Genomic DNA, 21733 nt, shown 5'->3' with positions numbered 1-21733 from the left:
CCTCCGCCGCCGCCGCCACCTCCTCCTCTTCCCAGGTGGTGGGGATGGTGAGAAGAATATGACTTGCCTCCTCCTCCTCCTCCTCCTCCTTCCCTGTCTCTGAACTCTGTGAAGTCGCTGCTCTCAGAGGCGGTCTCCCACTCCTCGTTGGCCTGGTCGGAGTTCTGGTTGGTGAAGTCCGGGGACTTCGCTCCGTGGCTGTGGTGGTGCTGGGGGTGGGTCGGCCCAGCGTTGCCCTGGTTGTAGTGGTGATGGTGGTGGCTGTTTGCATTGCTAAGATGCCCGCCACCACTGTTATTGTTGGTTGTTACTGCGGTGTTGTGGTTAGCATTCTGGGCATTGCCTGTCATGGGAGCAGAGATGGGGGCTCCGTTACTGTCCTGAACTGAATTCAGGGAGGGAGAGGAGGGCCGTCCTCCCCCGATGACCCCCACTCCTCCGTTGATCCGTGCGGCATTCTCTCGCTCCTTCAGCCTCCGGAAGCGTGGAGGCTTGTCCTGCTGATGCTGGGAACGCCCGTGGCGGCGACGTCTAGGTGGTCGCTCAAACCCACTGGGAGGGAACCCACGGCTAGTGGAAGGAGGGAGCGCATTTGGCCCTCCAGAGTTTGACGGTGGGTTGGTTGAAGCTTGCTGGGTCACAACTCCTCCATTTTCAGTGGAACCTAGAGGGGCAGGAGTTGCAGCAGGCAAAGATGGCTGAGGGGGATTGGACCCCTGAGTTTGAGCTTGACTTGCATCAGCTATCTTGTCTTTCTTCTCTCCTCCATTTCCTCCCCTGCCCAAGTCTTTGGGCCCAGAGGTTTGTGGTGGGCCTTGCTGCTTTCGGCCCGAGGCTGATGACTTGGAGGACCCGCTGTGAGAGGCGGAGTTGGGTCCAACCCGGTGTCCTCCAGGTGCTCCTCCAACATTACCACTGCCCCTGTACATGTTTCCTCCTCCACTACCTCCACCCCTGCCCCTCCTAGAGGGCACACCCCTAGGGGTAAAGACCCGGGCCTGGGAACCTCTGGGTGGTGCAGATGACATGGTGCCGCTGCCAGTGGTGTTGGCATGATCAGAGCCATTCTTGGTGTTGGGTTTCTGGTTGTCATCCTTGTCTGAGTGAGCGAGGTCACTTGCACCACTCTCACTGCCAGTCTCTGAACCTCTCTCCCTCCTTCTCTTGGGGATTTCCTCATACTCTGAACCCTCACTGCGGGTTTCACTTCGGTTCCTGGCCCTGGCTGGGTTATGCTGGGACCGGTCCTGAGCGTGTCTGCCACCTCCCCCCTCACCCTTGGACTCGTGGTGGTGTCCACCGGCAACAGATGAGCGGTAGTCCCTGCCGCTCCTGCCGCCCATTCTGCCCCGATTTCCACCACTGGGCCCAGCAGCGGCCGTATAGGTGCCACGGTAACCACGGCCACGGCCGAAGAACTCGCCCCCTCGTCCGCGGCTGGCTCTGCTGCCTTTGGCGGGGACTCCATGATGGTGGGAGGCGTTGCCTCCTCTCTCAAAGGAGCGGTCCCTGTCCCTCCTGGAGGACCCTGAAAATCCTGAAGAAGCGGTGTCTACATCTTTGGGCCCTCTACCAGACCCTCCCCCACCTCCTCCTGAGGAACGTTCTTTTCCTCCATTCCTGGGTTTGGCTGATTGGGCTGACTCTTCTTTAGATGGAGCTGATGTATTCTGGGAGATGGAGGAGGCATCCTGCTTCATGGAAGTGGGTTGACCGCCATCTTGCTCTTTGTCCTTCCCAAAGCCTGCACTTGTTTTTTCTCCTCCATCAACATCCCCTCCGTCTCTCTTCATCTCCTTCAGCACTGGCTTCTTTATGGGGCCAGCCCTCTTGTTGACATTGCTGCCTCCTGTCTGGTTGGAGGGTTTGTGGTCCAATGGAGTGTTGGAGGAGTCCTCCCCTCCACGGGAGTTGTTCCCACCTCCTGCATTGTTGGCCCTTCTACCATGAGAGGACCCTCCACCTGTGTTGCTGCTGCCAGGCCGTGGGCCCCACTGGGTCTCTGTCTTGTGCTCCCGTCCCCCTCTTTGGTTTGATTTAGGATGGGGATGCTGATGCTGATGCTGATGCTGCTGCTGCTGCTGCTGCTGAGGCTGAGTATGACTGCCATGTTGAGAGGGAGGTGGGCTAGAGGTCATGGTGGAATGAGGAGCATATGCCGGGCCGGTTTTCTCCTGTTTCACATGACTGCTACTGCCGGCACTGCCACTGTTGCCTCTTTCACCAAGACTGTGCCCGATACCAGCTTCACTTTCTCTCTGGGCTGGGTGATGATGCAGGGCAACTTTGACATTCCCATCTTCTCTAGCAGAAGAGGAGGAGGAGGAAGAGCAAGAAGATGAGATGGAAGGTTGGTGGATTGGGGGAGAAGAGTCTGTCTTCTTAGCAGGGGCCTCAATGACCCTGTCACGGCTGTTCTCTGCCTTATGGGGGTGGAGAGGGAAGTGAGTCTGCTGAGGGTGGTGGCTGTGATGGTGGTGGAGATGGGAGTTGTTCTCGACAGCGGGGTGATCGGTTCGACCATTGCGATCATAGTGAGGGTGTGGGGCTCCCCAAATCTGGCCCTGCTGAGATCCTCTGGGAGGCCCTTCATCCTGGTGGGTGAAACCATGCGGCTGGTTTCCCCTCTCACCCGCCCTCTGCTGCTGCTGCTGCTGCTGCTGCTGGTGGGGGAGCATCCTCCCACCCTGGTCAGGGAAGTTGCTATAGTTGCCCCGCCCACTCATGTAGTGATGAGGGTGGTGGCTGCCTCCCTGGGCTGCAACTTGACTGCCAACTGGAGGTGGAGTCTGATTGGATGTCCCAGAGCTGGGGTTGGGTTGCTGGATGGGTCCCAATCCACCTTCTCGCATGCGGTGTGGAGGAGTGTCGCTCCTGGAAGAAAAACACAAAATACTAAAACTATTAAATTTAAAGGGTCATTTCACCTGTATTACAAAACAAACTTTTTCCCCATGCAATTTGAGTATTAGGAGCATATGCAGTATATAGAGGTTGAACACATATATATATGAAAGCAATCCAATTAAACAGCCCAAAAAACAAATACTACCTTTAAAAATGTAAAACATTGTTCTCAGTACATGTAATAGAAATTGCAGTAAAGACTTAAAGTCAGGAAAACATAAACAAGAGAACGTAAAACACTGAGTTGAGGTTCCAGTTATTTTATTCACCTTAACTATGATACCAACTTAAATCTGACTGATTTGTGTATCCATACCTGGGTCCTTTGGCCCCGTCATCATCCTCCAACGCCTGCTTCTGCCTGTGGGGGGATGCTAGCCCACGGCCCTCCCCTCCGCCAGGAAATACCTCTGGCCCCCAGGCAAGCTTAGGATCCATAGGGGGGGTCCCACGGTGAGGGTGCCCTGGATGCTGTTGCTGCCTGTCAAAGGGGTCTGAACCAGAACCTCCTGAATCAGACCGCTCACGCCCAATAAGTCCTGTGGCAGTGAAGAATCAAAAAAATAAAATAAACATCTCAACACTGCTCTGGCATACATCAACATCTGAACTATATTCTGAAACATGGCAGTACTGGATTATTTGATGAATGATGACAGTGAATGATCTCACCTGACGGGTGCATGCCAGCAGCTGAATAGTAATCCATGGGTGGAGGGCGGCCCTGCATCATACGAGGGTCCATGTAGGGCATCATCATCCAGCGTGGGTCAAAATTCATTGGCAGGGGCGGGGGTCGAACCATATTGCTGGGTTGATACAGTGGCCCACCCTGCTTAGGTCCAGGCCCCGGTTGGGGTGTTGAACCTGGCGAGGGACCCTGTGGAGGCTGGGGGGATAGCTGGCTTTGCGAGGCCTGGCTGTGCTGCTGCTGTTGCTGCTGCTGCCACTGCTGCTGCTGCTTTAGGAGCTGCTCCTAAAGAAGAATAAATGTCAAACAGAAAACATAGCACAGGATGTTTAAGAACAGAAATATTACACATATCTGTATAGGCCAGCATAGGTTGCCAAAAACATATTTCTCTTTGGAAATCTGGCACTTATTTTTGTCTTTGTAGAATGCAACAACCATTCAAGCAATACATGTACTTTAGACAACAGACAAGTACAAATACTAACCTGCTGCTGCCTCTGAAATCGAGGTGGAAGAGACTTCTGGTATTTTGAGTAACCCTGGCCAGGAGGACCACTGGCTTGACGACCTGCTCCCCCTCCGATATTCTCAATCTTTACTGGGTCGACTCCTCTTTCACCTCCACTTCCTGCACGAATGTGAGCACTGCCCATGGTCTCTTCCTTATTTTCTCCTGGTAAAGGTACGTCCAGTGTGGGCGGCTGTGGCTGCGGTACAGCCGGCTGGGGACACTGTTGGGCTTCTGAAACAAGAAAGTAGGTTGCAGGGTTGAATCAGGGGCCATAATCAAGAGGTGGAAGCTTCATTTGAACTGCCCAATCAAACACATAAGTGTGGAAAAAAACCCAATCACACATTAGTGCTCTAAATGTTACATAACAGTCCTTAGTGATCATGTGTACTTGATATATGCGAAACTCACCTGCACCCGAGTCATAGCTGCTGTTGCTGCTAGCTCGCTGTCGGTCACTGACTCCAGGACTGGTCCCTGGAGGGACAACCAGAACTGGAGGCTCCTCAGGGTCAATACACGGTGATGGGGGCTGGCTGATGTTGGGAGACGAGGCTGAAATAGATGGACTAGGGCTGCCTGCTGTGGCAACTGTAGAGTTTCCATCAAGGCTGGGAGTTTTACTGCCGCTACCACCACCTCCTGTGTTGCTGCCCTGCTGCTGTTGCTGCTTCTCGTCCAGCCTCTTTAGCTTTTCTGCGCAGGCTGCACGTCTCTCCTCCTCCATCCTACGTTCTTCCTCCTCACGACGGCGACGGGCTCGCTCCACAGCAGCAGAGATCTCGGTGGAGGACTGCTTCCTGCGCTGACGCCAAGTCTCATCCTCATCTTCACCCTGGGCCCCATGGACCAGCAGGCCTGGCTGGGGAGGAGGAGTAGGCCCTCCTGCTGCTGGCGGGTGCTGGGTGGGGACAGGTTTCCCTGGGCCTACAGAGGCACCCTGGTTGAGAGGCCGGTCCTGAACAATTAGAAAATATATGATGCTCTATTGTGCAGTTTTCAGCTCTCTGGATGACATCACTGCAATCTTGTTGAGAAAAATGTTTCACGAATGATTACATCGACTGTAATAAGACTCAAGAGACAAAAAGCGAACTAAAAAACTAAAGATGACTTATCCATAAGACCTGTGGGCGGTGGATGAGATAATGATAGAAATGATTTGTCTATGGAAGCCCTGTCCAGATGTCTACCTGGCGGTAAAAGGAGTATGGCCCTTGTCCAAGGAGCGGCCCAGGTGGGGGGGAGGGCTGCTCCCGGGGACCACCCAATCCAGGCCTGCGCCCCTGTATACAGGCAGACACAGTTAGCCATGCTCTACCACAATTATCTACACTGACAACAACACACACGCACTCTGCCCACAAATAAGTCTTGTGTTGTAAATTTGGACTTTCTTTCCACAGCTGGAGTATGGCCTGTTGTAGCAACACCTTGCTGCTGCTGTTCAGCACTCTACCTGGTAGTTGGGTGGTGTTCCCTGGCCGTTCCAGCCACTGCCTCCCTCCTCGGCCCATCCTGGCTTGCTGGAGGGGGGTTGGGGGCCATTGTCAGCATTAGAGGGAGGGGTGTGGCGGGTGTCTCCGCCGCTGTCCGAGGCTCGAGAGCGAGAGGTTGCAGGGGGGGCATCCTGGGACCTCTGCTGCTCACTGAGGACAGGAGAAAAACATGCACGTTGTTTTAAACAAACTGCAGTATAGCGCGTATAGTATAGTTATATTTTAAACGTAAACATAATTTGAAGTTATCACACATTGAATGTACTTAGTCACATACCGTGAGTCATTGTTGCTCTCGGTTCTCTCCTCTTCCCCCTCTTCCTCTCCTTCATCATCACTAAACTTCAACTTGGCAGAGTAATCAATCTCCTCATGAGCCCCTGTTAAAACAAAAACCAAAAGAAAACATCAGCACCGTGTTTGTACCAGACCACTCACTCAGTGCATTTGCACGTTATTCATCATCATCCTTCACTTTGATAAACCACTTTCCTCCTCTGAGCTGATTGTAGTGACTGGAACACCTTTGCTTGGATCAGCAGGAAATATGATATGCAGAAACATCTTCAATGTTAGACAGCATCAATCTCACCCACTACCACGCCGGTGCCTCCTTAAATCATTTAGCAGCATGACATGCAATACTTTGGGATACTGTAATGTCAAAGCTTAACGGCTGGACCTTCCCACGTACAACAACAAAAATGAAAGCCTCTGCAGTGCTAGTTCACCATAGCTGTACTCTGAATTAGTTAAAAATGTATCACAAGTAGGAATACATCCATCTAAAATGGCACATCAAATGAAAAACAAACATCCCATTTCTATATTTTTCTTTGTGATGCTAGATTTGTTGTCCAGAGCTTTTTTTTATGACAAATTTGTAACTTTTAAAGACCACTGTTTTTTATACATTTTGATCCAAAACCAGAACAGGTTCTCCATAAGCAACCCCTATTTACATGTTAGTAATATATCAGTCATTTTTTTTACCTGCCCAGCCCTCATCTCCGTCGTGGTCCAGCTCGTCTAGCTCCTTCAGGTCATCCTGCTTTAGGATAGAGGGTCGCTTCACCACCTCTCCACCTGCATCTCGTGGGCCACCCTGAGGCCTGTGGTCAGGACCACCCTGCCCACGAGAGAACCTGAAAGAGGGGAGCAAGTGTGTTGTAAGAGATATGTTGAAGATATAAAAATGCAAGTTCTCTGCCTACTGTAAAAAGGACCAGGTGAATGAAGTACAATACTAGCTTTACAAGTGATTTTGACACGGAACATACCTTGGAGCGGGCCCTTCCCCAGGTGCCGGGTACCTGTAGGGCCCCTGAGGGCCATAGGGAGCCGGGAAGGGCAGGTAGGGAGGATACATCTAAAAACAAAAAAAGATATAGAACAGATACAAATTCTTTGTAATTAGGAGAGCTGTCTTAAGAGTAGCTGTGGTTGTCTTTCATTTATACAAAAAGCACATTCAAATAAAAAATGTTATGAAAACAAAGTGCAGCACTGGGCAATTCTGCACACAAATGTTACAACATTTAAATTAGTGATAGACAGATTAACTGGGACTATTATCAGGCATTTTGAGATAATTGGCTGTGGATAATGTCTGCGCTCACAAGCCCCATTTGACGAAATAGGTCTTTAGGCATTAGCAAGTGAAAAGACCGATATTGGTCGACCACTAACTTAAATAGGCCCTGAAAATGCACATATAATGAATATATTATAGCAGAAAATAAACAGTAAAATATTTGCCTCAGATCAAACGAAAAGAAAAGAAAGTAAAACTTACGAAGGGAGGCATGATCCCTCGGTATTGGGGGAACCCAGGCCCCACAGGGGGCTGGGGCAGGGGCAAGGCGGGGCTGCCTGCGGGAGGGTTCCTAGGTGGCCCGTGGGACTGAGAGTTTGGAGGGGGGACCCCAGCTGCCCCATCCATCACCAGAGCCCCGCCAGCGCCACCCTCCACTGCCCCCTCCCCAGACAGGGTGGGCGCCAGGGCTCGGCCCCCACCGTCCCGCCAACTTGTAACGTCTGAGGACACAAGAGAGGAAACAGTGGTCAGTATGGTTTATGAGCTTTAATGGAATAAGAACAGAGATACAAAGCCAGTACTTTAGAAAAACACATCCTTTCAACAAAAGATCCATGTCTGCAGTATTTCAAAATGTATTGATATTAAAGCTTTTTCATATAATTTTAAAGTGAAATGAGAAACTATTTTTCATTTTGCTTAATTAAATGTGGTCCTGGCAAGCAGATAGCAACACCAACCAAAGCATAAAGAAAACAATAATACACACACATTACGTACGTTCTCATTCATCATTATGCCCTTTGTTATCAACTGAACCACTAGCCAAGATCTGAAGTCTGTAACATAATAAATACTGTACTACAAAAAGCACTCATCAATCTCTTGAGAGAAGTCTTCTCACCTTCAACTACCTTAATTAAATGACTTATTAATTAATTATTGAAGGTTAAGTGAACACCACTCACTCTGGGGGCGGAGGCTTGGTCCGGGCCCATACCACTGATCTGCAGTGCCCTGTTCTTTGCCAGCTTTGTCCTGGTCGCCAGCCGCCTGCAGGGTGGGAAATTCCTCGCGAGAGAATGGCGACGGTTGGTTTGATCCCTTTCCACCTGCACAAAGGGAAGACGAGAGAAGAATGTTTTTTTTTTTATTTTTAGGAAAGGGGCTCAACTAAAGGTTTATTCCAGAGAAATGTATGAGATACAAACAGGAAGACTCACCATCCCCTTGTGTTCCATGTGTAACACTGGCCTGTGCCCAGGACCTTGCCCCTACGGCCTGGGTTGAAGCTGGGGCCTGAGCCTGGAAAATAGAGCCATATTATACGTCAGCTATGGCTGCTATAAATCTCCATGCACATTAACTAAGAGCATGACTTTGCATTCATGGGACTGTGTGACTGTCGGTACCTCTGAAGCTGGCGGGGTTCTCGGGCGGGTCGGGGCAGGTGTCGGTGAAGCCACAGGCTGCTGCGATTCCGGCTGCGGTGCTGACAATGCATCGGTACTAAGAGAAATTTAAAAGAAAAGTCATTAACAAGGAAGATACTACACAAGAACATCAATTGAAAAAAAGTTATTTTTCTGTGTAATGTAACTTTAACAAGTAAAAGTCTAAAACTGGTGCGATAAATGAGTGGCAAAAGAAGGGGTTACTTACCTCTTTGGGTCTGCTTGTTCCTGTTTGCTTGCCCATCCTGTGCCGTCTTTGGGAACGAGCGAGACGTTGGGATCGTTGCCTTTGTTCTCCGCCTTCAGACTGGGCAGGTTGGCAGGGGGTGGCATACGCCGTGCGGAGGCAACTTTACCAAGAGACTGCAGGCCATGGCGGGGGGGAACTGATATGGGGAAGAGAAAGAGGTCATTAGCACAGATGGACCACTGAAACCTGACACCAATTAAATCTACAGGGTGCGAGCAAAAGACTGACGACAGGGACGGCGTTCGCTGCTTACTTTGCTGAATACACAATTAGGATGCTGAAGCTAGAGGTTTGGCAGTTTCAGTCAGAAGATTCTGATGAATATGGATTAGGAAAAAAAAAAAAGCTTCTAGATGTTATTAAAAACCTTCAGCAAACCCACTTCAATTACAGTTTATGGAGAAGTACTAGGATATTGATGCTCACAGAAGCATGCAAAAGCCTTCCGATTCTGAAAAGTGAAGCTATGCTGAATATCAATCCCATCATTTATTTCCTTGAGGCTCTGAGGAACCACAGCGGTGCACGGTGTCGCTATGTAGTAGGGGGATGTCTGTAGTTTGGAAACAGGGGCAGCTGCTTAAATCTAGTGGGGAGCTTCTGAATAAAACATAGACTGGGGACTCGGCACAGAAGTCAAACAGCGTCCACAAGTAAGCCTCTGTCTCAGGTCAGGCTCGGTGGCTCCGAGGCTCAGCTGACACGTCAAGGCTCGGGAACCAGTCACCCTCCAGGCAAAGGATCATTTCTTTCTATGCGGCTACAGTCGTGACACATCCTAATGGACATTTGTTTCCCCACTCAGAGACACATGTAAAGGCCTATAAAAGGGTAGTAAATATCCCTGAATAATATTAACAGGTTGGCAGGCAGTTGAGAGATGCATCCCATCATCCACTTCCTGCATTGGAAACCAGGACGAGAGCTATTAGGGAGAGAAGCAGGCTAATGCATCAAAGTTGCGGTACTTGGAGTCGAGAGACAAAACAGCACAGCCGGGCACTTTTAATCACAACACCAACGGGTGAATCCAACTGCGATGTAGCAGATCTGTTTCTTTAGGCGAGATCTGATCAACTACAAAACAAATCTCACATCCTTAGGCCGTGTAACAAAACCATCGGGCAGAATTAGGAAATGAACAGCGCGGGTAGAAAGACGAGAAAGGTCAGTCTACGACGCTGGATGTATGTTGGGACAAAGAGAGAACCACGATACTCACCAACAGGCTTTTGTGTTTCAAGGCTCTTTCCTTTGTATGTATCAAACAGGTTGAGAGACGCATACTTGGTTTTGCCTTCCTTCCCCTTTGCAGTTTGCCCAGAGCGCTCTGACATTGCGCTGTCCGCTCATTGAGTATGGTGAGCCCTGAGACTGGTGGAGAGAGGGAGAGAGGGAGAGATTTAACACCAGATAGGCATAGAAAGTGAGAGTAAAAAAAGTGCTGATTGCACAAGCGTACCTTGAAAACAACTAGAAACTGTCTCACACATCAAAATAAGCGAAACATAGCGCTGTGACAGCACTGGATGCTGGATGATTAAGCACTTAGAGTAACTTAAGAGTAGAACAGTGTAGAAAATATGTTACCCATAGAAACAACAGCTCTGTGAAATACGATATACTGCAACACAATCATTCAGGATACGTCAATGTGTTTAGACGTTTCTGCTAATGCTCAGGTGTGGCCGCCTTTCTTTTCGCAGACACACCAACTCTTTTCTTTTCTGACAAACAGTTCAACAAATAATCCATCCACAACCCGACGAGAGACATACGGGGGGGGAAATTAGTACCAGCCACCAGCTAAACGCCTGTGAAATATAAAAGTGGCTGGTAGATTTCAGACACAAAGTAATGATTTGGTGCACGTGAACATTTTAAAATGGACAATACACGACACTGTTCTTTGTTTTTTACATTTCTCTTACATAGGCAGTTTGCTGTTTCTATACAGTGTGCACATTTACAAGTTAAATGGAAGAATAAAAGCTACAAATGAATGGCAGGATGTTTAAAACATTACCAATAAACTTATTTTAGGATATTTTAAAAGTGTAGTATTCAATGTTTGCCAGTTAAGGAAACAACAACTTAGCTTCAAAAGGATGTTCAACAACTTAAACGATGAGCAGATTCTACACCAAAATAAAGTAACAGGGCTGAGAGAGGCAAACGGTCTATTAGACAATATTACAATGAGGCATCTCACATTTCTGACCAACCAAAACTGAAGTATCTCCAGGTGTAAATAACGTTTCATCGTGTATTTGACAGATAATATTAGATACGCATGTTTTTAAATCAACCAATCCGTCAAAAAATATATATAAATGAAATATTTGGCACAGCATCACATGGTTATGTCAAAATATCAGCAAAGGTTATATTTAATGCAACGTGTTGCGAGTCAGATGTGTTGTGCCTTTATTTAAAGGTTGCCTACAGCAGGCTTTTCCACAGGGCTCTGTCACATGGACGGGCACATTTATTTATTTGCACCACAGAGACGAAGGTGCACGATCCACAATAACAACGAAGCAACTCAAACTATATATCAAAACACAAGGGTTCTGCTAGGCACAGTCAAATTGGAGATACTTTTTCCTCTCGTTTGACTGTTCGCACTGGAATCCGATACGCAAACGCCAAAAAATGACGTGAGGTCACACTGCAAAGGTATCATAATTGTATCGGACTTGGACCACATAGGAAAGTGGCCCAAAGCACAATCGAAAAGACGATTTTCCATGTGGTTCATAAAACAATGACAGATCTGAGTCACAGATGAGTAAAAAACAAACCCAGTGTGAACGAAGCCTTAGTGTGGTGTGTGCGAGAGGTTATTGTGGCAGTTGCACCAACATCTGTGCAGCTTTCCACTTGATAAATCCCGTTTCTGCCCCAGCTTTTGGGAGGTGGGGCAGGTTGTTCAGCACCGGGATAACTTAGGTCTCCTTTTTAAAAGGCAGATTCACCATTACTCCAGTGAACAGACTTAAAACAGTACACGACTAAACACCTCATCACAGGAAACACTGTCCAAAAGAGATGGTTTCTATGGCAACGCGTTACAAATGATATTCTTCTATGCCTTGCCTTGAGACAGTGGTTGGCTCCATGGCAACCGACGGGCCTTTAGCTTGAACTCGTTTTACTGCACATCAATAAAACACACTGACATCTGTCCGAGTGAGAATGATTTGACTGTATCCAGCAGGTTAAACTGTTCCCACCTCTCCACCCCAACTCCTGTTAGGAACAATTACAGAGAGCAGGTGAGTCTCCTGAGATTATTAAGCTACAAATAACATTACTCACTCCGTTCACTTGCTTTGGATTAAGTGGTGAAATGACGTGAGCCAATCCAAATGGTCCATGACCAGAAAAACTATTTTGGAGCTAAACAAAGACTTCAAGCAACAGCCAGGCTAACAAAGAGCCTATGTTGTTCTGTGTAACAGTGGCTGGTGTATATTTCAATAACTGAATGGTTCAATAATTATTGGACTCCCGAACAGGTCCATCAGCCTTCAGTATCGACATGAAAACTTCACGTCATGATCATCTAGGCCAATTGTGATGCACATTATCATGATAATGAAAATATACCTATTATATACTAAAACCACTTTTGGTTTAGAAACACATATGTATTACATTACACTACTTTATTTTGGACTCTATACCATTTAAACACATTCGGTTTAACTTTTTTAGGGACAGGATTCCCGCTCTTTTTAAGAAATCCAGGGATCAGGACATTTTTCTTGTTATTTTTGACAATACAGGAGAGGATTTGCTCACAAGCAGTCCTATAATTTACCAGTATAAGCCTAATATTTACACATTTAAATCCAGATTATGCTACCAACAGTCAAGTTTAAAACTAAACACACACTCAGGTTTATGTAGGCAAAAATACTATCAAATATAATACAATACAACATAAAATATTCCCAGAATTTGGGGTCATTTTCATCCATTTTCACTACCGGAAAACTCGCCTGGAAGTTTTCTCACATTTCCAAGATGTGTGGGAATCCTGTGATTATTCGCCATAATAAATCTGTGTTTTTTAATCACGATAATATTGTATATCGTCCCACCCCCAAATCCCAAGACATGACAGCTCCATCAGTCTTCATAACCAGCAATATACTGAACAGAGGTGTAACTATATTATATATATATATATAAAACAGGGATAAATGTGAAGCCACAATCAAAACAACACTACAAAAAGGTACTCAAATATAAAAAAAAAAAACCCTACTGCGCACTGACAATCCTAATAATGACAAAACGCACGATGTCTGCAACACACACACACACACACACACACCGAGAGAGAAAAACAAATAAACGAAACAACAAGCGCTTTCACAGAATGACTACAGAGCGGCATTGCACCGAGCCTCAACCAGCCAGATGAGATTAGAAAATTAGGTCGTGGGATGGCTGGTCAACTACATGTTGTACGGGGGATTAACGGGGGCCAGCAGCTTCACTACCGAGCCACAACTGCAGCAGCCTACACCACAAAGGGGCCTTGCAGAAAGCTAAAAGCTAACGACAAGCACAAAACCACGCATTGTTGCTTTTTGGGCGCAAAAAATCAGCCGGGTAGTATGAAAGGCAGCCGTGATTACACACGTTAAAATGTGTAAACCACAAATTAGCGATGCTTCCGATGCTTGGGATGAGTGTTGTGGTGTTAAGTGTCGTTAAGTGTCCAACACGGGGCCTCGGTGATCGCGTTGGGAGGAGGAGGGGGACTGCGTTGATGTTTCATAATGTATTTTCAACACCTTGCGGTAACGTTTGCTTGTTGGAGGTGCCACGTTTTTTTAGGGGGGGTCGCCAACTTGGTGTTTTTATTAAGCGATGTTGCATTTGTGCCGTTGTTTGGAGGCACGGGGCAACGCAAGAGGAGAGAAAAGAAAAAGATTTTATACGGAGAACAAAACAAAATGGCGGTGGAGACAGGCCCGGTGCATATTAACCGGCTGTGTAGCATTAACTGTTAGCTCCAGCGACGTAAAACGTGCTGTAAAAACAGGCGAAGTGGCGTTATCTGTTTTTAAAAAAAGTGTTTTTTAAAAAGTGTAACATGAACTGAATGAGCTAAAAGCTTCTCGGTGTCTTCCAACCGGCGCTAACGTTCATCCGCTAACATTAGCCACACGTTAGCGACCCCAAACGTTGTGACACATTCACACAACAAGCTCGCTTTGTCATTATAACTATAAAACTAATTTATATATACACACACACAAACATATACCGGAACTATTACACTCTTTTCATGTGGTAAAACCCCTGGTTTCCCAACTTAACCAAGCTGTGCTACCGAGCTAAACACTAGCTCGCTAGCCCAGCAACAACAACCAAGGCACTGTGCCTCTTTAACAAAATAAAAGACCACAAAAAACATCTTCTCGAGGGGGGGGGGGCAAACTAATCCCGTGTCCAGTGGCGATGGCGACAATTCCTGCTCAATACAACCTAAATAACTGGTGTTTTGCATTAAAACATGCAACATTTATTTCCCCGGCCACTGACCTGGTCTTGTCCCGACTTGTCTCGAGGTTGTATCGCAGAATGAGGTTAGCTTATGCTATCGCGGAGCTTTCTAGCCAAGTGACCCAGCGAGCTAAGCGACGTTATCCTCCTGCATAGTCAAACACATACGGTTCTTTTTGCGAGCAGCTTGGACAACGAGTACTGATAACTGTGTTGATTAGAAAGAAAGAAAGAAGGTATTCGTCTTACTTGTACTCCTTTTTCTTTTTTTTTTTATTTATTTCTTTTTTTCTCCCCCGGAAATATAAATTTAAAAAAAAAAAACGGGGAAAAGAAAATTGTAATGCTGGAGTCGATCCGTCACCTAAAGAGCCGTCAACGGCTACTGAGTTGTTTTGTGAGATGGAAGCCGTTTGGGACCTTTAGGGTTAGGAAAAAAAAACAAAAACAACAAAACGCGAGTGTTATTTTCTTCTTATCGGGTCAGACGTCCCTTGAAATAAAAGGTTATGGAGTAGTGTGTGTTCACTGGAAGTGGTCATTTGTCCGCTGTCGTTGGCATGTGCCAGTCAGAGGTGTCATAATTGGGGATTAACATAATGAGGAGTGGAGGTGGAAAGATGCTTTGCAAACTTTAACTTTATATTTGGGCAAGGAAAGAAAAAACGTAATCAGAGTAGAGCTTTTTGGTCAGGCACCAACCAAATAAAATCAATCCTTAAAGTTAATAATTTAACTAGTTTACTGCAAGGTGTAGTAAACTACATTTTGCATGATTTAGTGTAAATTAACAAAGCTATTACATTACAAACTCACTCATTACTTACAATTGCATGCGTTATGACTAAAATATATATATTTTTCCAATCCTGTCCTCGCCTGACCTTAGGCTGGTATTTTGGGTTCAGGCAGAGAATCAAAGCTCTGACTCAAAGGCTGCAGAGAAATGTATGTACAAAAGAAAGAGCATGGAGGGTACTTCAGGTCACACATATGATTTTCTTTATTTGTTGATGTGCAAGACAATTAATGTTGTTGTTTTTTGGAAGTTAACTGTAAAATGAAACCCTTCCCTTTTATCCAAAATTCATGGTTTCTTATATATGAACAATACTATTATCCAGTTTGTTTTGGAATAATCATCACATGAAGTTTAATTGTTTATTTTGTAAGTAGTCCCAAAACAATATTTCAAGTAAAACAAGTGGGTAAATAAAGTGGTCTTCTTCACAGGATAATCTCCAGTACACATTTATACAGAGTGATTTAAGTCAATGCAGATTTGTCAACTGTAAATCTCTTGATATTTCTTTATGAATCATGAACTGCGTTGGAAATCAGCTCAGTGCCTTAGAAATCACATGTTTATTCTGCAGATAGTACAGATCAGATAAAGTCCTGCAGGGAAACAATGTAACTCCGTGCTGGTAATATGGAGCATAAATGGACACTTTTCAAAATAAAACATCAAAATCGGAGTGGAGGTCAGATTGATTACAAAATACCAGAGTACAAAAGAGGATACTTTGGCTACATTATGTTTTTACCTCTTCACTCTCACATCCAATCACACACACACACACACACACCTCTTTTTTTTTTTCAAGTACATGTATTATTTTTCTAAAACCACTCAATTGGAAATAGCATTTAAGCGCCATCTCATAACAAAAAAGGTTATTAACATTATTTTACATAATTTCTGGGTCTACAAAGGCAGGACCAATTTCAATCAGCATGTATTCATGGCATACTCACATCTTAATAAAGGCAAAATTCATAATTACAAGCACAGAAACCATTTCAAAGTAGGCCTCTTCAGCATGAAATTCTGATAAGGAAACTAGTGTACTAAATAATCTTCAACATTTATCTCATATCTTCTTTTATGTAAGAACAGGGAAGTAATAAAATATTGGGGCTGTGCAAATTTTCTAACAAAAACACATTTATCCGGACACATCAGACTTATCCGGCATATATTTTTTGGATTGGTTCATCACAGGCTGAACACAAACTGTCGGACATTCGTGGTGCTGAGCCTCTCATATTTTCCATATTTCATAGCATAAAGTAAGTTTAAAAAGTCTTTTATGTTCATCCTGAGAAAGTTGTGGGAGTAATCAACATCTTCCTGTTTCCCTTTTTTCCTCCAACATTTGAATCTACAAGACAAACAAAATGTGAAATTAAAAACAGGAGTCACGCTCAGATATGTTTTTCAAACTAATAGCACACAAACCAGTTTTTTAATGCCTCATGCTTACCTCCCTCTCACATGCTCTACCGGCCACCGTATAGGTGGATCTTGACAAACGAAACGGTTTCGTCATAGTTCTTGTGGCCCTTTTCGTAGATGACAAAGATATACTTCTGGTCCTCTGGGGAGCCGCTGTCCAGAGATGTCATGCAGGAGTAGCCGCTTGGCCCCGCCCATATCTGCAAAGCTTTGTTCTCCCAAGACTTTCCATGAGTCACCGACCAACGTAAGGTCAGGTTAACTCCTGAGGGGGACGATACAAGACGTTAGTTTGCTCTTTCACTGATTGTTTCTTAACACGTTCCCTCAAAGCAGCAACAAGGAACTTTTATTTTGTGTTGAATTTCTCCTACGGGGGATCAATAGGGATCTTATCTTATCTTCATTCGGGTGGACAAACTACCATAGTGTTTCTACCACCTCGTTTAATTGATTTCAAGAGGAATCAGATCTAACTGATAGTCTTGTTTATTTATGTATCTCATATAGTAGCAGCAGTTTTAAATTCAGACTGTTTCATAACCAGTTAAAAACTCCTTGTAGTAGCGTTTTAAGGTCCAGTGTGTAACATTTAGGAGGATCTATTGGCAGAAATGGGATATACCTATGCATACACCTTAGAATGATACTTTTATATCTATAAATATAATAGAAAACTAAACACTGACATTAGACAGGGCCATTTGTGTTTTTCGCTGCCACCGTAGTTTATCCTTCACACTTTGAAGTAGATGGTAAAGCGAGGGAGTTTCAATCTGCAACTACACACAATCCTACACACTGGACCTTTAATTCTGAAGTAAATTAAACTGATAGATTGTTTTGATGTGAAGGAAAGCAAGTTACTAAGTGCATTTTCTGAGTACTGTTTTGAGGTATTTCCATTTTAAAGCTATTGTGTACTTCTGCTCCACTATATTTCCATTTTACTCCACTACATTTATTATACAGATATAGTTACTAGTTACTTTACAGTTACTTTTTAAGATGTCACATAAAAAAAACACAATCAAGTTACAAAATATGATGCATTGTTATATATGAAATTCTAATACAATTCACCTCAATCAGCTGAGACAATAAAATGCTATAATATATCAGTAATGATTTTCCAATAATTGTACCAAGAAATACTTTTACTTTCTTATGATAACTGAATATTTTGTACTTTTAATTGAGTAAAGTTTAGAAAGCAGGACTGTTATTTATATTTTAACAGAATAGTATTCCTACTGCTATTTTCACCACTGAGCATCAGTGACAAAAGTTAGAAAGGAAGAAGAGATCTTTAGTGTCAGCGGTTCTTACTGCTATGATCATTGGCCGGGTTGGTGAAGTAGAGGACGTCATCTTTCTGCAGAGCTCCCGCCGCCACTGCAGGATCCACCAGCTCGTAGTCAAAGTACAGATTTTCCAAGGGCAGGGACAATCCACCGTCATAGCTTCGTACCACCACGCGACACCGACAGTGGTATTGGTTCTGGTTCCGCACGTTGATGACGATGCTGCCGTCTGTCATCTCAAACGGCTGCAGAGGGGCAGGGAGGGGTTTAGTTTGGACAGTGTCTAATGCTTTGTGATTTAAAAAAAGGTGTATTTGATTAACTATGATGCTTTTTTTTATTATTGCACTGAAGGCATCACCCAACTATTTATATAAGAGCCAGATGAATTGGAAATATACATTTTACAGTTGCATTTCGTTTGGCCACTAGAGGGAAGAATAACTCCACAACAAGCTGACAGATTAACACCCTGATAAAGTTGTTAAGGTGAATATATCAGGTAATGATTGCCCATTCACACATCAATTAGACAAAATGCAACTTTAGTTTTCATTTAGAGTCACAATAAACTGACACATTTATGTGTAATATTAAATCTCCTATAAGCTTGTTTTTTTCTTTAACCACTAACTCCTGCTCCTCTCCTCTTCAGCAAGAAATTGGACTTTCTTCAACAACTACTCGCTAAGTTTATTTCTCTGCTGTTTGGTGACAGAGTTTTTGATATTTCTAAAATGCCTGGCAACTTCACTGGAAACCTGATGAGACCGCCAAGACTAAACCATGTAGTAAATTTGCAGGGCATGAAACCAAAACAGGCAAAAAANNCAAAATTGGATGATAATTCTCTCTGGGTTTCACAGTAAACGAAGACATTTGACTTATTGTTAATATAAAAACATATCTATAAGTGGAGCTTTAATTAAATGACTTGAACGGTCTGCATTTACAGTTGATGTCTCCAATAAGGACATAACACAACACCAGAAAGGGCACCAGAAATAAAATTAATTTTGCTTTTCAGACACTGATGTTTTTCCTCACAGTGCTACAGACTGCATTTTGATTTGCTCCTGTTGTAAGAAGTTGTAACCACCATTTATGTTAAGTTTCATCTTTGCAGAGGGGAAAGGAGTCCAATTTTACATCCTGCTATTGCAGGATACAGTGTGGGACTGTCAAAGAAGATGTGATCATCACAGGGAGATTAATAACACATTTCCACAAACGTACCTGGCACTCGTCAGGGTTGAAGTCTTGTGGTTTCTTCCGCTGGTTGTAAGGGATGCTTTTCAGTGCAGCACCGTTGTACCAGTTATGTCCATGGTCATCACTCAAGATGCAGAAAACTCCATCTCCCTCGATTGTACCATGACCACACACCACCAGCCTCCCCTTAGCTGGGTTGTAGCGCTTCTGTTGTACAAAGACACAAAAAGATGTAGACTAAGAAAGGGAAAATTTGATTATAAAAGAGAAACTACATCTAATTCTGAAAAAAGGGTGTATGTATAAGTGAAGATCTAAAAATAACAACACAGAAAACATAAAAAAAGATAATACATAATTCTTATAATTAGTTAAAAGCAATGTGCCAGCTACAAAGACATCAATATCTCATGAAACAAATCAGAACAATTATCTAGAGTGGCTCATCTGCTGCAATCCAACAGAGGGCTTAGTGTCCTAAAAACTGGCATCGATTTGAACTCAGATTCATGAGGGATAATCAACTAATTTGCAAAATTACAACTCCCCTCCAACTACATAATGATTCTGTTGCTGCACATATTTCTAACCCACTTCTGTGTAACATGTAATGCATTCAGTGTGTAACAATAAAGCCGCACGTCCAACTTATTCTACCAATATGATTTAATTTAACCACGCACACCAATAACAGTTGTTTACATTCTCATCATTATATTATATGAATGGTCAGAAAATATTAGGCTCTCCAAGTTCCACTATTATGACCCGTGTTAAAATACAGTAGCGTAGACTGACCCTATTCAGCTATGCAGGAGGCAGGTTTATTCCTACTAATTAGATTATTAATTGTTGATTGTTGTTGAATCCTGAACGGAAGCAGTTAAAAAAAACTAGAGCTAACTTGGTGGAAAATGGGCTGAAAATAAATAATTTATTGACTTTGAATGCCACCTTTAGGTATTTCTATTCAATCTTTTATCAATGTGCCATAATGTGAGGTTTTTGAGTTAAAATATATTAATTTCGGGCCTTTCCAAGCAAATATTGATATATGTGATTGTTTGCAATCAAATCACCATATTGAATATTTCTCTAGATCCACCAGCTGGATATTGAAACTAAATATTACAAGTAATGTAAAACTTATCTTAAATTGCATTTCACCTATCTCATAGTATTTTCATAGCATTTATGTTTTTAATTCATTTCATTTAAAAAAAATAATTCAGAGATTCCTCCACGTTTCACCAGTGGTACACGTACCATAGTTTGATCCACAGCCTAAACAGTTGAATACCAATAACTCACACCAAAGGAAGTACTTATCTTTTAGAATGGATTTTTATTGATAGTTAACAACTAACTATAGTAGTGCTGGGGAAACTGATGTATATTGAATCTCAAACACTTTTTTGCACCATGCACTATAATGTTTTTACATAAACTGTACATCAGTACCATTATATTTGGAATGGGTCATTACCAGACAATAATACAGACTCTACAATATCAGTCCAACTCCAAATAATAGACAAGGACAAATAAAAATAACATAAAAAGTCCATAAAGGTGTTTTCATATTAGGTTTCTAACTAAACTATGGTGGCATTTGTCAACCCTCTACTTAGTATATCAGTGTCCATCACCTCCCTGTGGGTTAGTCTCAACTTGTGACTGCTGTTCCTCTATCCAGGGAATACACACTGTCTGAGGTTGGCATATTTTGCAAGTTTGTGTTGTTAGATGAAATGTGCCAACAGTGCAATTATTAGATTATTTTGTGTCCTAGCCTAAAAAAAACACCATAAATGCATCATAGTTTGTAGCAGTTTCTGACTGATGATTAAGTTACTTAAGACTTTACATTTCAATCAATTAAGATTGATTTTCCAACAAGCAGTTCATGAGGTGTTAACATTATTTCCACTATATTTTACACTTTCACACTTCCTCTTTTCATGAAGTATGAAAAAAAAAAGCAGTTTAAAAATGCATTTGTTCATAAATCATATTAAACGCTTTCTTGTGACAAAGGTGTATGAACTCAGATTTTTACCACACTGTAACAGAGTGAGTAAAATCTTTAACACCTGTAATCACCACTAGTATGTGACCCAAATGAGTAACCTGTCAGCAGCTTATAGTCACAGTAAAACCAACGTTACCTGAACGCAGCACAAAGGTCATTTAGCTTCATTTTTATCTCACTTTAATACTAGAAAACATTCTGCGTCATCCTCTCACCTGGATGCCGAAGCCAGGCCCGGGAGCAAAGTTTTTGACTCCGAGCTGGACCGAGAGGTTTCTGGGCTTGCTCCAGCTCAGGCCGTCGTCCATGCTCTCCACCGACATGGTGCTGGCCGGCTTGCAGCGGTAGAGGTGGAAGCAGATGCTGTAGATCAGAATCACCGAGCCCACCTCCTCGTCCACCACCACCGAGCCCAGGTTCAGGCCGTCCGGCTGCGTACCATCGTCGACGATAAAGGTGGTCGGGGACCAGGTGGCTCCTGGAGGGATGGAGGAGGAGCAGAAGAGGATTCAGACACTATTTTTATTCTATTATTTCAAGGTTTTTTTTTGGGGGGGGGGGGGTTCCC

The 21733-nt window shown here is 44.0% G+C and overlaps 2 protein-coding genes across 2 annotated transcripts in view; both read right to left on the bottom strand.

The window, feature by feature from the left end:
- Positions 1-2: 2 nt before the first annotated feature.
- Positions 3-14576, bottom strand: prrc2a (proline-rich coiled-coil 2A; the record flags this gene model as incomplete). Its single annotated transcript, XM_035681918.1, has 17 exons — positions 14418-14576; positions 10075-10226; positions 8811-8988; positions 8561-8657; positions 8372-8453; positions 8117-8260; positions 7407-7648; positions 6892-6980; positions 6605-6756; positions 5889-5991; positions 5572-5761; positions 5306-5398; positions 4524-5070; positions 4087-4343; positions 3580-3883; positions 3224-3446; positions 3-2874 (listed from the first exon to the last, which is right to left on the bottom strand). Coding segments are annotated over exons 2-17 (5688 nt in total), but the record flags the coding sequence as incomplete, so codon positions are not given.
- Positions 14577-15724: 1148 nt separating this feature from the next.
- neu1 (neuraminidase 1) overlaps positions 15725-21733 on the bottom strand; it is an 8044-nt gene continuing 2035 nt past the window's right edge. The window contains exons 3-7 of the mRNA XM_035682010.1: positions 21381-21643; positions 19158-19340; positions 17947-18166; positions 16646-16882; positions 15725-16543 (exon numbers count right to left, since the gene is read on the bottom strand). Coding sequence (XP_035537903.1) covers positions 16662-16882; positions 17947-18166; positions 19158-19340; positions 21381-21643 — 887 coding nt within the window. The 3' untranslated portion in view covers positions 15725-16543; positions 16646-16661. The remainder of the gene's footprint in view (positions 16544-16645; positions 16883-17946; positions 18167-19157; positions 19341-21380; positions 21644-21733) is intronic.

Source organism: Morone saxatilis, unplaced genomic scaffold, assembly GCF_004916995.1.
Source record: "Morone saxatilis isolate NCDOM2014 unplaced genomic scaffold, NCSU_SB_2.0 Contig9, whole genome shotgun sequence".
NCBI lineage: Eukaryota > Metazoa > Chordata > Actinopteri > Moronidae > Morone > Morone saxatilis.
The sequence above is the reverse complement of the archived record's forward strand: the minus strand, read 5'-3'. Positions and strand labels throughout refer to the sequence as shown.